The 17,398-nt window shown below is 39.4% G+C and overlaps 2 protein-coding genes across 9 annotated transcripts in view; one reads left to right on the top strand and one right to left on the bottom strand.

Annotated features, from left to right (window-relative positions):
* The window catches only part of PURG (purine rich element binding protein G), a 37,096-nt gene extending 36,907 nt beyond the window's left edge, over window positions 1–189 (bottom strand). For all 3 annotated transcript variants that reach the window (XM_087856416.1, XM_045779267.2, XM_045779265.2), the window contains exon 1: window positions 20–189. The gene's annotated coding sequence lies outside the window, so the exon portion shown is untranslated. The remainder of the gene's footprint in view (window positions 1–19) is intronic.
* A 432-nt stretch (window positions 190–621) lies between these two features.
* Window positions 622–17,398, top strand: part of WRN (WRN RecQ like helicase) — a 143,260-nt gene continuing 126,483 nt past the window's right edge. For 2 of the 6 annotated variants that reach the window (XM_045779208.2, XM_045779213.2), the window contains exons 1-2: window positions 622–832; window positions 7,885–8,019. In XM_045779208.2, coding sequence (XP_045635164.2) covers window positions 8,005–8,019 — 15 coding nt within the window. In that variant the 5' untranslated portion in view covers window positions 622–832; window positions 7,885–8,004. Of the gene's footprint in view, window positions 833–852; window positions 7,507–7,884; window positions 8,020–14,339; window positions 14,559–17,398 lie in introns of those variants that run through there. The other 4 variants (XM_045779211.2, XM_045779209.2, XM_045779214.2 and 1 more) reach the window with 4 other exon arrangements.

The following is a 17,398-nucleotide window of genomic DNA, read 5'->3' on the forward strand; positions in this document are numbered from 1 at the left end:
CCAGCCAGCAAACACTCACATCGACACTGCCATCACCGCCGCTACCGATGCCCTTCACGACCGCCGCCGCCGCCAGCTCTCGGCCCCTCTGCTGCAGCCGCCGCAGCCGCTGCCCCCCGCCAGCTCCCCCGCCGCCGCTCGCACCGTCCCCCGCCGGAGCAGCCGGGCAGGGGCATTGCCTGCGGCGCCCGCCGCCGCCGCCCCTCCTGCGGCCGCTGCGGGGGCCGCCGCCTCTCTTCGGGCACCGGCCCGATACCCGCCGGGAGGGGAGGGGGGTGGCGGCAGGGGGCGGGCCGTGGACCCCGCCTCCTCCGGCACAGCCAGCTGAAGGGAAGAGAAGGTCTCGCGCTCTTCCTGGGGGCGCGCCGAGACCGAAGCCCAGCACCCGGGGACGGAGAGTGAGCGCGAGGTGACTGGACAGGTGTGAAGATGGGAATGAGGACGGGGGTGGCGAGAGTGTTCAGACTTCTCCAGGTTCCGCCGGGATGCGGGACTCCGGCGGCCCACCGGCGTCCGCACAAAGACTACACCTCCCGGAGTACTCAGCGGCAGCGAGAGTCCTTGCGCATGCGCGCCGCATAGCCAGCTGGGCTTGGTGGCAGGGCTGCGGAGCCACACAAGCGGAGGACCGGGACGGGGGCGGGGCGTCCGCCTGCCAGAGCTGATGTGTGCTGGGGGCGCCGTGACGCTGCGGCGTACGTTCCGCAGCGCGGGAATAAAGTCTGTCGAATAGCTCTCTAGCCTGGATACCTGGGTTCCAGGCCCTGTTGTTGTGACGCTTCTCAAGTCATCCAGCTGAAGGAGGAGGCCGGTTGAACTGACTCTTCTCACGGTAATGTGTCCTCTCCACCCCTGTTTCAGCTAGCTGCAGACCCTGGGCTATCATTCGAGCCTTCTCCGACATTGGAGGTGCTCAGTCCGGCAAAACAGGCCGCGGGGCAGTGTGTGGGAGGTGCGTTAGAAACGGGTGTCCTCTGCCCCTTTCACCTCCGGAACATACAGGAAATGGGCCCCCCACCTGCCGCTGGCCTGCCCAGAGCTTCCCTCCCTCAGCTTGTGCCACCGGTTGCCTGTCGTGGGTCCTTAGGATTCTGTCCTTTACTGCTGCAGAAATGGAGTCCCTCCATATTTACAAAACAGAGTTCGGGGAAATAACCTGTTAGGTGTAATTTAGCAAATTAAGTTGGATTTCTTGCGTTTAAAATCCTTTAATTCATAATTTTTTTTTTTTCCTGGCTGAATGTGAGTTGTTTTATGGGTAGATTTGAGTATGTGAAAATACCAGTCCCTGTGGTAATGAAATCCCTTGGATACTTATTTAGCAGTCTTTAAGTCACGGTACTTTAGGTTTTGTATAATTTGGTATGCTAATTTTAGGGATATTGGGATATATAGGACAGTTTAGATTTTGATGTCATTGAATAGTGGTCTCCTTTTATTAATTCAGCAAATACTTATTGAGCACTCTCCTAGGGATACCAACATATCTGGGGATACCAACAAGGAACAAAACGGGCAAAAAATCTTTCTGCTTTTGGACCTTACGTTTTGGAGAGAGAGAAAGTCAAATGCCCAATATGTTAGAAGGTGAAAATCCTTTGGAGAATAATAAAGAAAGAGGGATGATGACTGTGGGTTGGAGTAGGGAGCTGCAGTTTTACAATGGCTTGTCAGGGAAGGCCTCATTGGAAAGGTAATTTTTGAGTAAAGAGTTGAAGGAAATGGGAGAGCTGTGGCTGTCTGGGGGGAAAGAAAGTGCAAAGGCCCTGAGGAAGCCCGTTGGTATGTTCAAAGAGCAGCGGAGGAGGCCAGTAAGTTAGAGCGGAATGAAATAGTAAGGGAAGAATTGTAGGAGATAAAATCAGACAGGAAAGGAGCAGGGAACAGATAGTGTAGAACCTGGTAGGGTATTTTGAAAATTTAGGTTTTCATTCTGAGGGAGATGGGAAGCTATTGGAGAGTTTTGTAAGGGAAACACCACCATCTGAATTATCTTTTAAAGAAAATAGTAAAATATATATAACAAAATGTGCTAATGTAACAATTTTTAAATGTACAATTCAGTAACATTAATTACACTCCCTCTCTTGCACAGCCATCACCACTATTTTTTTTTTTTTTAAGATTTTATTTATTTATTTGACAGAGAGAGCAAGAGAGCACAGGCAGGGGGAGGGCAGAGGGAGAGGGAGAAGCAGGCTCGCCCTGAGCAGGGAGCCCAATTTGGGCGATCCCAGCTGGGATCATGACCTGAGCCAAAGGCAGACGCTTAACCGACGGAGCCACCCGGGCGCCTCCATCACCACTATTTTTAAAACTTTTTCACCCCAAACAGATTCTAACTAACAGGTTAATTAAACAAAACTCCCCACTGCCCCCTTTGCCTAGGCCCTGGTAACCTCTAATATAATCTCTCTTTATGAATTTGCTCATGCTGGAAGCACAATATTTGGGCTCTTAAAATCTTTTTATTTTTATTTTTAATTTATTTTTATTTTTTTAAATACTTGTGTTTTTTACATCTGGCTTATTTCACTCAGCATAATGCTTTCAGAGTTCATCCATGTTGTGCCATGTATCAATTTAATTTCTTTTTATGGCTGAGTAATATTCCATTGTGTGATTATACTATGTTTTATCTGTTCATCTTTTGATGGACACTTGGGTTTTTTCGCAATTTTGGCTATTGTGAATGATGCTGCATTGGACATTACAAATATCTGCTTGAGTTCCTGTTTTTAATTCTTTTGGGTATATACCTAGGAGTGGACTTGCTGTGTCATATGATAATTCTGTTTAGCTTGCTGAGGAACTAACTGCCCAACCACACTGGTGGCCCTGTTTTACATTCAGCCAGTGATGTTGCAAGGATTCCGTATTTTCCATATCTTCTCCAAATAATTTTCTTCCTCTTTCTTTTTTTTTTTTTTAAGATTTTATTTATTTGACAGAGAGAGTGAGAGAGCACAAGCTCGGGGGTGGGGCAGAGGGAGAGGGAGAAGCAGACTCCCTGCCAAGCAGGGAGCCTGATGCAGCGTTTCATCCCAGGAGGATCATGACTGAGCTGAAGGCAGACACCCAACTGACTGAGCCACCCAGGGGCCCCCAAAATAACTCTTTTTTAAATCGAAGGATAGTTGACATATAATATTAAATTAGTTTCCGTGGTATAGCATAGTGATTCAACAATCATACGCATTACGAAATGCTCACTATTCTTGTCTTGCTTTTGATCTTAGAGTGAAAACTTTAGTCTTTTACCGTTAAATATATTACCTGTGGGTTTTTTTATAAATGCCCTTTATCGTTTTGTGGCAATTCCTTCCACTCCTAGTTTTCTGAGTCTTTTTTTAATATGAAAGCATGTTGGATTTTTAAATGCCTTTTTGTGTCAATTGAGATGATTATGTGGTATTTTTCTTTCATTCTATTGAAATGATTCATTACATTGATTGATTTTCTTATGTCGAACTGCTCTTGCGTTCCTGGGATAAATCTCACGTGGTTATGGTGTATAATCCTTTAAATTAAATTAACAGAATCGTTTTGGCTACTATTTTGGGAATAGACTGTAGAAGCAAGGAGACAAGTAATGTGGCTTGAACCAAGATTTTAGCTGTGAAGGTGGTAAGAGAAGGTAGGATTTCAGCTTTATTTTGAAGGTAAAATTTTTGCTGATAGATTGGTTGTGAAGTGTGAAGGAGTCAAGGATGAGTAAGGTTTTTGGCCTGAGTAATCAGAAGGATGAAGGTGCACTTACCGAGAGCTCCAATTTATAGAGGAGCAATTTGGGGAAATTTTTGTACATATTGACCATGATATGCCCATTAGAAATCAAGTATTTAGTAAGTAATTGGATATACAAGTTTGAAGTTCAGAGGAGTGGTCTAGGCTGTTTGTATAAGTTTGGAAGTCATCAGTGTGCTATAGATTATTTTAAAGCCATCAGGCTGTCATTTTCAAGGAATGAATGTAAAGAGAAGAGAATGAAAAGGTCTGTGACCTGAATCTAGAATGCTGTGATGTTTAGAGATTGGGGAAGTAAGGAAGGACCAGCAAAAGGTACTGAGAAGGGGGCACCTGAGTAGCTCAGGCAATTGGGTGTCTGCCTTCGGCTCAGGTCATGATGCCTGGGTCCTGGGATTGAGCCCCGCGTTGGGCTCCCTGCTCCATGGGAAGTCTGCTTCTCCCTCTCCCTCTGCCTGCCACTCTCCCTGCTTGTACTCTCTCTCTGTCAAGTAAATGGATAGACTCAAAAAAAAAAAAAAAAATTTACTGAGAAGGAATTCTTACTGATGTAGGTGGAGAATCAAGAATTGTCACAGAAGCTTAATAAAGTGTTTCATGAAGGTGGGTGTGACTGATTGTGTCATATGTTGCTGGTGTATTGAGCCAGATGAGGACTGAAAATTGACTGTAGGATTTGGCAGCATGAAAGTCATTGGTATCTTGGTATGAGCCCTTTTGGTGGGGTGGAGTGGTTACAGTGAACTTAAGAGACAGTGAAAGGAATGGAAATTGAGATGCTAGTATAGATGACTCTTCTGAGAAGTTTTTCTATAAAGAGGGGAAAAAGAGTGGAGTAGTTAGTCAAGAGTGTGTTTTTAAAATGGAAGAAATTGCAGTATGTATATACTGATGGGACTTTGGGACTTTTCTGGAAGACTAGTAGAGAGGGAAAAATTGGTGATGCAGGAGAGAGGTGAAAAATGGAATCTAGTGCACACATGGAGGGGCTGGATTGAGGAGCACAGATAGCACACAGGGGATATATATGTGTGTGTGTGTGTCTGTGTGTGTGTGTGTACAATACTGATACCTGTATCGATACTGATATCAATGTGTATATATATTTCTCAGCCTCCTTAATAGCATGGGACAGTTCCCAATTCCTTATTGTGAGAGATATATACTATAATATGTATATGATTGTATATATTGTATATTTTACACATTATATACTATTATATATACTATTTATATTATACACACACACACACACATGTAATCTGCAGTCGGCAAACTGGGGACATAGGAGAGCTGAGAGCGTAGTTCCAGTCCAAATCTGAAGGCCTGAGAACCGGGAGAGCTAATGGTATATGTTTCATTCCAAGTCTGAGTCTGAAGACAGACGACTAATGACCTAGATTGAATATGGCCAAGTGGGGAGAGTGAATTTTTTCTTACTCAGCCTTTCTGTTCTATTTAGGCCTTCAACAGATTGGGCGAGGCTCACCCAAATCGGGGGGGGGGGGGGGGAGCAGTCTGCTATACTCAGTGTACTAATTCAAATGCTAATCTCATCCAGAAACACCCTGACAGACATGCCCAGAATAATGTTTAACTAAAAACTTGGGCACAGTGTGGCACATTCGAGTTGACACAATAAAAGTAGCCATCGTGATGCAATTATGTGAATAAATTACAGGGTAGGGACTTAAGTAAGTTCTTCTTTAATTGCTTTTATTTTCAGGGAAATCTGAAGCAAGGTGGTCAGCTGAGAGTGAGGATGGGGGAGGAGATGTGATGGCTTTAAGTAGAGAGGAAAAGATATGAAGGGGAGGATAGTAGATAGATAAGTGAAAAGTTGTAGAATTGCTAGGAAGATGGAGGGTCCACTTGAGGTTGGTGGTCATAAATTTAAGGTGAGACCAGTCAACATGATTGTGTTTTTCATTTGCTGCATTCAGTTCGCTGCATCGGTACAGGCTCGGGGTAGGTAGAGAATTTTTTTTTATTCAGGCAGAGTTAGAGTTTTGACAGGAGAAAAAAACGAAGCCAGAGATGGGCAAGTTAAGGGAGTAGAAAGGAAGTGGTTAACTGGTCAAGGAGGAATTAAGGACTATTTGGGGGTGAGGAGAATGAAAGCTAGCAGGACCATTGGATTATAGGTCCTAGTTGGATCAAAGGATTGTTTGAGTTGAATTTCTAGAGGTAATGAACTTGAAAAAGAAGGAGATGTTGATTGGAGAATGAGATGCTTAGAATTGAGATTATGGAAGGATTCAGTCCTTGGTAATGACGTGGCATTGTCATGTGAACAAATGAGTGGAGCAGGGTGTAGGCAAGATAATTGGAGAGCTAGTCAGAAAACCGAGAGGCACTATCTTCTTTGGAAATTTTGCATCAAAGATTGTAAGCCCTTGGACAAGCAGAGGGGGAAAAAGGTGGGATGTAGATATAAATGGCCACAGTACTGATGTTGATGGTAATGATAATGGTCCATTAACATGCAACTCAAATGTCACCAACTTGATCTATATCCAGCACTGAAAAGTTAGCTACTGAGTTATGTATGGTTGTATCGCAACTCATAGTCAACCCGTAAGCCCTTCATGGACTTCTGTTCTTTGACCCACGTGTTCTTATAAGAGTGGCAGGTGACATATGGCATCTTTTCTTAGTTGTCGGTTTGAAATCTTTCACCAAAGGCTTATTATAGTGCAGCTTCTGTAGAAATTTTTCTTTGCTTTCTGTGTAGTCTTCTTTGGCTTGTCTTCTCTCTCAGGGTTGTGAATAATTTATTGGTGAGAAGGCAGGCAGAGAAGTAGGAGTATTCTGTGACTTAGTAATTTCATATCTAGGAATCTATCCTATAGAAATAATAATATGAGTGCCTAAAGATACACATAAGGGTGTTCATTGACCATTATTGGTGATAAAATTTGTAAGCAACCTGTCATCAATAGGGAATAGTTAAATAAATTGTGGTGATAAAGAAAATGGAATTCTATACAGTTTTTAAAAAATCAGTTCAAGAAGTAGTATTAGGTTTTATTTATTCCGTCCCATCACCAGGGATTTTTTTTTGCAAATATTGAGAAACCCAAGTCGAGCTGGCTTCAGCAATAAAAGGTTATTAGCCTATTTAACTGATAACACCCTGAGATAGAGTGGCCTGCAGGCAGGTTCAGTCAGGGCTCTGACTATTTTTTTGGCCCTGTGCTTGACCATCTTCCATGAAGAAGGCATGGAAGTGTTTTACCTTCGAGGTGATTGCTTGTAAAGTTATAAGATGGCTGTGTGCATCCACCATGGTAATATATTTCTTCCTTCATATCTAGCAGCAGCAAAAGCATTCCTTCCCATACCATGGAAAGAGAATCCTGAGGACCACTTTGGATCTGTTATGGACAAGGGATAGAGACCAGAGAACTGAGACCTAGGTTATAATTCCTGCTCCCCAGAATCAGTTGTGTGGCGGGTGGAATGGGATTTCTCCACTGACCTTAAAACAGTTGGGTTTCATTCCTGCTACTGGTGACGAGGTCATTCCTATCGAAAAAGCTTTGCTATTATACACTGGGGGTGGTGGGGAGGACTAAATGGGTTTGTTACCTTCTTTCCTAGTATTAAGGTAATCAGCCTATTTTTTCTCCTCTCATTCTTGATTTTACTAAAACCATGAGATTTTGTTTATCCTCAGGATCCCAAATTGGAAAAATATAAATAACTATTGATTTCATTATTTACAGAGGCTCTTTTACTCTCAGTTGCAAGAAAGAGGTAAACTGGAGGGAGGGAGGGAAGGTGGGAGAGAGAGGTATGCTTGTTGAGAAATAAGCTATAGAATGTTAAAACTCTCTCTTTACATACTTGACTTCAGTTTCATTCTTTTCCCTGTAGCGGCCCCCATTAACTGATATGTATCCTCCTGGATTGTTCTTTGCATTTATATATTTGTATTTTAAAATTTAAATGGTAACTACTATTGACGCTTAGTTTTTCCTTTTTCACTTAGCACAAGTTATAGAACTTGTCATCTGAATACATGTAGTTCTGTTTTCTTACTAACTGCTTATTATGCCATATTTTGGTTATGTCATTGTTTACTTAACTATTAATTTACCCTACTAATTGCTTCTAGTATTTTTGCTATTACAGATTGATATAATGAACATCCTTTGCATATATCTTGCTGCACGTATGCGTGTCTTTCCATAGAATAGGTATCATTGCTGGCTTGAAGGGTATGCAGTTTAAAATGTCGATAACTTCCACGAAATGTCTTTGAAAAAGGTAAGGCCAGTTTCTGTTCTCTTGCAAATATATCGTATATGATTAATATTTTAAATTTTTGCTGATAATGGTATATCAGAATTATAGACAGTTTTGTTGGCCTTATTCATTGGATACTTGTTCTTTCTTAAAGATGAGAAATGCCTTTATCGTATGTCAGATTTCTGTATTTACATGGATCTGTTTCTGGACATGGTATATTTTATTTCGTTGATTCATATCTCTTTTTATACCAGTTCTACATGATTTTAATTACTGTTGTTTTGTACTATTCCATATTTAGAGTGAGTGTCCCCTTATTGGTCTTATTTTTCAAAAAAAATTTACTACTTTTCAGCATTTTCTCTTCCTAGAGAACTTCAATATAAACTTGTGTGATTTGATGAAAAATCCTGCTGACATTTTTTCTTGTTATTGCTTCTTGGGTGTATTGATGTAATTGATATAATTTTGAGACTAACCATCCAGGAACTCAGTGTGTCCTATCTAGCCCTTTTTGGACATCTTAGTAGACTTTTCTAGTTGTCTTTAAAATGGGTCTCATATATTTTATGTTAGGTTTATTTCTTGGTAGGTTGTAATTTTTGCTGTTATTGAGTTCAGTTATAAATTATATTTTCTAATTGGTTCTTGCTCGTATATAGAAAAGTACTTATTTGGATATGCTTATTGTGAATCTGGTCATTCAAAGTATTTGTTCCTTTTAATCAAATAGGTAAATTACCTGCCCTGGAGATACTGGGGAAAAATTATTTATTTTAGGAGACTTTTTTTTTTTTTTAAGTAGTCTCCATGCCTAATATGGGGCTCGAACTCACAACACCGAGATCAAGAGTTGCATGCTCTACCAACTGAGCCAGGCAGGTGCCCTGAGATTTCAGCTCTTTGGTAAAAGTTAAGCTTATCTCTTATAAAAGCTGGTTAGTAATAGTAGTCAGCCACTTTTAAACGTGATTTTCTTTCTTTTTTTGATAAAATGCTTAATATTATGGGAAGATTAAGAAAGAGGATGGTTTTTGAACAATTTCTTCATGGGAAAATAAGTAATTAGAGTAATTTCATATACTCCCAAAAATAAATGAAACCAGTGACCTTCTCTCCTGAGCCTACTTCAAATTTTTGTTTCTTTCTGACTTTAAAGTCCTTATCTCTACATTTTATGATCTCTTCCATCTTTAGTCTGATAGGCTGGTTTTTCAGAGGAGGGCAGAGAGACACCGTCTCTTTAGGGTCTTTGAAGCCAAGATGATAGAGAGATGGGACCTTCCTAGTCTGTGGTAACAATAATAGAAGCCATTGGAAAAAAATACCAAAGCTTTGTTGCTTCTCCTAGAAATTTTGATATGCAGCATGAGACATCACCTACTGAACCTGATCTGCTTTTGCTGTTCATTCATAAAATGAAGTCACTGAAGGAGCGTGTGGGTGGCTCATTCGGTTGAGTGTCTAACTCTTAGTTTTGGCTCAGGTCATGATGTCATGGGTGGTGAGAGGGAGCCCCTCATTGAGCTCTGTGCTCAGTGGAGAGTCTGCTTGAAGATTCTCTCCTCTTCCCCCCCCCATCTCACTCACTCTCTATCAAATAAGTAAATAAATATTTTTTAAAAAATGAAGGCACTGAAGTACAGTAGAAAGACAGTTGGACTGGAAGATAACTTTTGCCTTCTAGGAGGTGTATAATCACAAAATTGCTGATTTTTCCTCTTATTCATTTTATGTAAACTCACCCTGTCTTAAGAGATGGGTTCTTATGAAAGATTTTCGTTGGATAAACTTATGGTTGCTTTTGGAATTGTATATTAATTTCCCAATTTCTTTTTTACCAAGTCTCCATTTTTATTTTCATTCTTCCTCTGACACTTACTGATCTTGTTGTAAAATTTATGCATTTTTCTGGGGCCCCTGGGTGACTCAATTAGTTAAGTGTCTGCCTCTTGATTTTGGTTTGGGTCATGATCTTGGGGCTATGGGATCCAGCCCCATATTGGGCTCCATGCTGGGTTTGGAGCCTACTTGGAATTCTCTCTCTCCCCCTTCCCTACCCCTCCAAAACAAAAAAAAGAAAATTCATGCATTTTTTTCTTTCTGTGTGTCAATGCTGCATTTCAACCCAGTGCAGAACTTTGCATCCTAAAGTTAAATATTACTCTCATTTAGTTGTTATAAGTTTTTGTTAAATTTCTGTTTATTGTTTATTTTGATTCTTACTCTGATTTTAAAAGGTTTTGAAACTATATATGAAGTTATGAAACTTTCATTATTGTATGCTTTATGTGGCTATTTTAGCTTTATAATTTATTTTATTTAAGATAAGGGATTAAAGAAAAGGATTAATGACAATTTTATTTTCAGTTCTATTTGTATATTACTTAGAATGCAGGCACAGATAACTTCTTTCAAACAGGCTTAAAAAATAAGGAAATTTATTATTAAAATGTAACTTGAAGACTGAGGCAGGGCTGACTAGAAGACTGGTTTTGTCCATTGACTACGGCTCCATTCTCATCTTTGCCTTCTTCTGTGTGTTGGCTTTGTATTTAAGTTGGCTTTCTCCTCGAGGTGACTTCCATTACAGTGACAAAATGTGTGTAGAAGGCCCAGGCTTCACATTATCAAATAGAGGGCATGGCATCTCTTATCAGTGCAAGACAATATGATTTTCAGGAATCCTCCTCTTTGTGTCTCACTGGCCTGAATTAAGTTGTATATTTTAGGGGTACCTGGCTGGGTCAGTCAGAAGAGTGTATGACTCTTGATCTCAGGGTCATGAGTTCAGGCCCCACATTGGGTGTGGAGATTACCTAAAAAAAGTTGTATATTTTATTATTATTTTTTTAAAGATTTTATTTATTTATTTGACAGAGAGAGTATGTACACAAGCAGGGGGAGCAGCAGAGGGAGAAGGAGAAGCAGGCTGCCCTCAGAGCAGGGAGCCTGATGTGGGGCTCGATCCCAGGACCCTGGAATCATGACCTGAGCTGAAGGCAGATGCTTAACCGACTGAGCCACCCAGCCACATCTGTATATTTTATTCTTAAACCAAATTTGGGGGAATGCTTTGAGTTTAACCTGAGTTTCTGAATCATCATTGTGGCAAAGAGAATGGGATTACTTGTGGATCACTTGGGTTTACCATGGGAGCTGGGAGTGAGGGCAGCTTTCCTGAAGCATGATGCCTTTGTGGGTAAATAACTGGTTTGTTCTAAATTAAATTTATGGTACTGTAAAAAGGGTGTAGGGTGAAATGGATGGTGGGTAGGCAGTCATCAATGTATACTCGATAATGAGTCCTATAAAATTTCATCTCAGGCCATGTGAAATGACAGTAATAAATATAAAAGGAAAAATAGGCAGCCTAAGCAAGTTTTAAATTGACTTACTTGAAAACTTTCTCTGCAGTTTCCCAGTTTATAATGGTTGATTTCAGCTGACGGGCTGTAGCTACTTACAGAAGAGAGGAAATTCATTAAAAATAATGAATTATTCAGTTGGATAGTGAAATTCAGTTATAAAACACTTCACTGAGCTGTGGATTCAGTTCAGGTCAAGTTGTGTTCCTAGTTTATGGGCAGTGCAGCTTCTCACAATGACACAGCATAGAGAGAGGCTTTTATCTTTTTCCCCTGTTGCTAGCGTTTTAATGGCATTTTATTATATTTATTTGATTGGTTTCATTTATACTTTATTTCGCTTGACTTTATTAATACAAATTTTTATTTATACCTTATTAATATCAATCATATATAATACTTGGCAGTTAGGAACATTTGGTGGATATCTTAATAAAAAAATATTCTCTCAAAAAAAATCGTCCTGTTACTTTTCAAATGGCTACTTACTGTAGCCAAACCAAATGCTATAGGTGGTTTTATTTAGCTTTTCTAATTGCTTGGCTGGGTTATTTGGGAGGAAATTAAAATAACCAGAAATCTAGCAATAGATTAATGAAAGTCTTGAAAGCCTCTTTAATTAGGAATTTAATGAGGGCTTTGTCATGGATTCTTTGGTTTTTCTTTGTTTTCCTCTACCCTCTCCTATTCTTATTAGTACATTGAGAAGTAGAAAGAATTCTCAAAAACAATACAGAAGAATTCCTTATAGATTATATCTTCTACAATAAATTATAGATTGGGCATATGTGCATATGTGTGTGTGTGTGTGTATGAACTAGTTGCCAGTAAAAAAAAACCTAGTTGCTAGTATATTGGTAAGTATAGTTAAACTGAAAGGGCGAGGTTATGTTTTCAGAAAATATGTAATAAATTAAAAGAAATCAAACCCAGAGTTTTTAAAATTGAAGTACAGTTGACATGTTATTAGTTCTAGAGGTACAGCTTAGTGATTTGACATACAGTTGACCCTTGAACAATATGGGTTTGAACTGAACGCGTCCACTTGTGCATGAATGTTTTTCAGTCACGGTACTGTAAATGTATTTTCTTTTCCTTATGATTTTCTTAATAAAATTTTCTTTTTTCTAGCTCGCTTTATATATATAACGTACAAAATACATATTAATTGTTTATAAAATCATTAAGATTTCCTATCAATAGTCGACTATCAGTAGTTAACTTTTGGGGGAGTCAAAAATTATTTGTGGATTTTTGACAGTGTGGTGGGTTGGTGCCCATAACCCTCATGTTGTTCAAGGGTCAACTGTATATACATTAGATAAGTGTAATTACCATCTGTTGCCATACAAAGTTGTTACAATATTATTAACTATATTCCCTGTTCTGTACTTTTCATCCTCGTGATTTATTTATTTTGTAACCGAAAGTTTCTACTGCTTAATCCCCATTATCCATTTCGGCTGTTCCTTTTGGAACCTTTTGGCAACCACTATTTTATTTTTTGTATTAATGAGTCTTGTTTTGGTTTTGTTTGTTTGTTCATTTGTTTTGTTTCTCAGATTTCACATATAAGGAAATCATATGGGATTTGTCTTTCTCTGACTTATTTCACTTAGAAGAATATCCTCCAGGGCTATCCATGTTGTCTCAAATGGCAAGATTTCTTTTTTTTTTTTTTAATGGCTGAGTAGTATTCCATCCTATACCACATCTTTATCCATTCACCCATAGGTGGACATTCAGGTTGCTTCCCTGTCTTGGCTATTGTATATAATGCTGCAGTAAACAGGGCTACATCCTTTTGAATTAGTCTTGTCTTGTCTTTTCTTTCTTTCTTTTTCTTTTCTTTTCCCTACCCTTTTCTTTCTCTTTCTTTCTTTCTTTCTTTCTTTCTTTCTTTCTTTCTTTCCCCTTCCTTCCTTCCTTCCTTCCTTCCTTCCTTCCTTCCTTCCTTCCTTCCTTCCTTGTACATACCCAGCAGTGAAATTACTGGTAAGTTTGATATACCTATTTTTAATTTTTTGAGGAACCTCTGTATTGTTTTCCATAGTGGCTACACCAATTTACATTCCCACCAACAGTGCACAGGGGTTCCCTTTTCTCCATATCCTTGCTAACACTTGTTATTTCTTGTCTTTTTGATACTAGCCATTCTGACATATGTAAGGTAGTATCTCACGGTGGTTTTGATTTGCATTTCCCTGATGATTAGTGATGTTGAGCATCTTGTCATGTGTCTATTGGCCATTTGTATGTCTTCTTTGGAAAAATATCTATTCAGATCCTCTGCCCATTTTTTAATTAGATTATTTTTTGGTGTTGAGTTGTATGATTTCTTCATATATATATATATACGTATATATATATACATATATACGTATATATATATGTATATACGTATATATGTATATATATATATATATATATATATATTTAAGATTTTATTTATTTATTTGACAGAAAGACAGCCAGCAAGAGAGGGAACACAGGCAGGGGGAGTGGGAGAGGAAGAAGCAGGCTCCCAGTGGAGGAGCCCGATGCGGGGCTCAATCCCAGAACTCCGGGATCACGCCCTGAGCCAAAGGCAGACACTTAATGACTGAGCCACCAAGGCGTCCCCTTCATATATTTTGAATATTTATCTTTTGTTTGCAGATATCTTGTTCTTTTTAGTAGGTTGCCATTTTGTTTTGTTGGTGGTTTCCTTTACTGTGCAAAAGCTTTTTGTTTGATGCAGTCCAATTGTTTTTTGTTTTTGTTTTGTTTTGTTTTGTTTTCTGCTTTTGTTGGCCTGCCTGAGAAGTCAGATCACAAAAATATTGCTAAGACTGATGTCCAAGAGTTAACTGCCTGTTTTCTTTCAGAAGTTTTATGCAAACCCAATGAATTTTTAAATTTCATTGTATTGTTGATTAAATTTGAAAGACTTTTTTTTTTTTTTTAAGATTTTATTTATTTATTCGACAGAGATAGAGACAGCCAGCGAGAGAAGGAACACAAGCAGGGGCAGTGGGAGAGGAAGAAGCAGGCTCATAGCAGAAGAGCCTGATGTGGGGCTCGATCCCAGATCGCCGGGATCACGCACTGAGCCGAAGGCAGACGCTTAACCACTGTGCCACCCAGGCGCCCCCTGAAAGACTTTTTGACTAGAAGCTGCCTCTCAGTAAAAAGAACATAACCGTACAGGTAAAACCCACAGAATCTAACCAAAATTAGGACATTGATAACCAAATTGAATTGCTGAAGCATTTAAGCTGCTTTGGTTTTATAAGCTGTGTTGTTATTTGAAAACACTTATTAATTCCATCTTACGACTTATAAGTCATTGACACTTTTAAAAAATTCATTCTTATTATTTTCAACATACACAGAAAGTTAGATGAGTATACGGCTATTACTGTTGTAATTTAGATTGTATTTGGAAACCTCCTAAATATAGTTTGTACAGTATAGCTACAGAGAAAAAAATGGATTCATGTTGAAATTCAGTACTCCTTGGGACAGGTCGATGGGTAAGAATGAAATCTTCTTGGATAAATGAATCCATTTTCTGTCTATTTGAGTTTATCATTTAAAAGAACATTCTACTGATAAAGCACTTCAGTGCTTAATTAATTTTTGATAAATTTATATACTCTGTCTAGTTGGTATGAATTTGATATCTCTTCTTGATTCCTCTCATACATTACAGGGAATGAGGTATAATAGCAGTAAAAGATCTATCATAGATTCTGTTGTAACAGAGCTCAAGGGGTTCGCTGCTTGGGGTGCATTAAATTGAACAGAACGCCTGGGTAGCTCAGTTAAGTGTCTGACTCTTGGTTTCAGCTCAGGTCATGATCTTAGGGTCCTGGGATCCAGCCCCTGTGTCGGGGTCTCTGCTCAGCAGGGAGTCTGCTGAAGGTTCATCTCCCCCTCCCTCTGTTCCTCTACTTTCCCCCTACTCATGCTCTCTCTCTCTCTCTCTAAAATAAATAAATAAATCTTAAAAAAATTGAACACAACACAAGAAAGTGTTGAAAGCAAAGAACTTTTTATTACCTCTTACAAGTAAGGAGACAGGGAGATAACTCTCAAAGCACTGTCTCCCTGTGGGATTGGTATAGGAAGCTTTTATTCAGTGTATTTGGGGGTGGAGGCAGGGAGCTTGCATTTACATTAAGGAACTTACACATATTCTTACCTAGGCACTTTGGTTCACCTGTTTATGCCTAACATGTCAGCATGCTAGCGTATACATCGTATGTTCAAAAAATGGGGGAAAGCCCTTCCCATAGGAGGAGATCTTAGTACTATAATGAACTGCGGATAACTTCAGGACAGCTTGGGGCTTCTGCTCAGGTCCTCATCCAGTCCAAAAGGGCTCAAACTGGCTCACATAAGAAGTTATCTCATGAAATACCTAACAAGGGGCCATCAGCTGAAACCATCTCTCTGAGTATCTCCTTGGTCAAACTGCTGGTTCTGTAAAACAAAACACATTCGTTCCCTGCTTTTGTCCCTTTCCCTCTCCCTTCTGCTGATAGCTTTCAGACCTCTGATTTGAGTAACTTTCTGTTGCATCCTAGCTAAAACTATCAATATACCAACTTATGTATAACTGTAGATTAAAAGATGTAACATCCTGTTTATCACTGTTTATATTAATGCCTTGGTCAGTAAGGCAAGTTATATAATATATAATCATAATGTAATATAGGGGCACCTGGGTGGCTCAGTAGGTTAAGTGTCTGCCTTCAGCTAGGGTCATGATCCTGGGGTCCTGGAATCAAGCCCCGCATTGGGCTCCCTGCTCAGCGGGGAGTCTGCTTCCCTCTGTCCATCTCCCCTCTGCTTATGCTCTCTCTCTCTGTCAAATAAATAAATAAAATCTTAAAAAAAATAATAATGTAATATAATAAGGCAAGTAATATAATAGGAATTTAATCCCATTTTACAGATGAGGAAATGAAAACAAAAGTAAAGTGACTTGTCCAAGGTCACATGGATACTAAGTAGCAAAGTACCAAAGTGTAATTTTCCAAAATATTAAAGACTGATTCTCATACAAATACGGAATGAGCATATGTCACATTTATTCAGTTCATCAATGACGGAACTAGCAGGAGGTAAAATTGGTTCAAACGGGAACAAAGATTATATAGTATATTAGGGTTCTTCAGAAAAACAGAACCAGTAGGATATATATAGATACATAGAAAGGATTTATTATGAGGGATTGACTCATGCAATTATGGAGGCTGAGAAGTTCCACAGTCTGCCGTTCCAAGCTGGAGGTCCAGGAAAACCAGTCATGTAATTCCAGTCCAAACTTGAAGGCCTAGGAACCAGAGGAGCCAGTGATCTAAGTTCTCCTCCTAGTCTGAAAGTCCAAGAACTGAAGAGTGCTGATGTGGGAGGGCAAGAGAAGATGAAGTCTCTCAGCTCAAATGGAGAGCCAATTTGCCCTCCCTCTGCCTTTTTTTTTTTTTTTTTTTTTTGAGACTCAGCGGATTGGATGATGTCCACCCTTGTTGGTGAGGGCAGTCTTTACAAAGTCTACCTATTCAAATGCTAATTTCCTCTGGAAACACCCTCCCAGACACACCTAGAAATAGTGTTTAACTAGCTCTGGGCAGGTAACCCCTTAGCCTAGTTAGGTTGACACGTAAATTTAACCATTACATACACATATTGGAGAAATAATTTTGGAAGGTTAGATACAAAGCTGTCCCTACAGAGCAATAAAAACCATAGCCTTTGAGATGGCATTTCTACTAGACAGAAGTTGGTCGTATCTTTACTAGACAAAAATTTACAAGTTAACAAGTAACTTCACAGAGTCTCAGTTTTTGTTAGTAAATAACAAGTCTTATAAAAGTGTATTCTCTAACGAAGTAATTTTTGGGTAGGATTGTGCTCCTATATGATATTGAAAGGACATACTGCCTTCTCTTTGTCTTTTACTTTTGGATAATTTTTCTTGACACACAGCAACATGGGAGCCTAGGTTTTCTGACTCTAAGTCCAGATTTCTTTCCATTCTA

Source organism: Ursus americanus, chromosome 27 (genome assembly GCF_024610735.1).
Source record: "Ursus americanus isolate L20-20 chromosome 27, mUrsAme1.1.p, whole genome shotgun sequence".
Classification (NCBI taxonomy): domain Eukaryota; kingdom Metazoa; phylum Chordata; class Mammalia; order Carnivora; family Ursidae; genus Ursus; species Ursus americanus.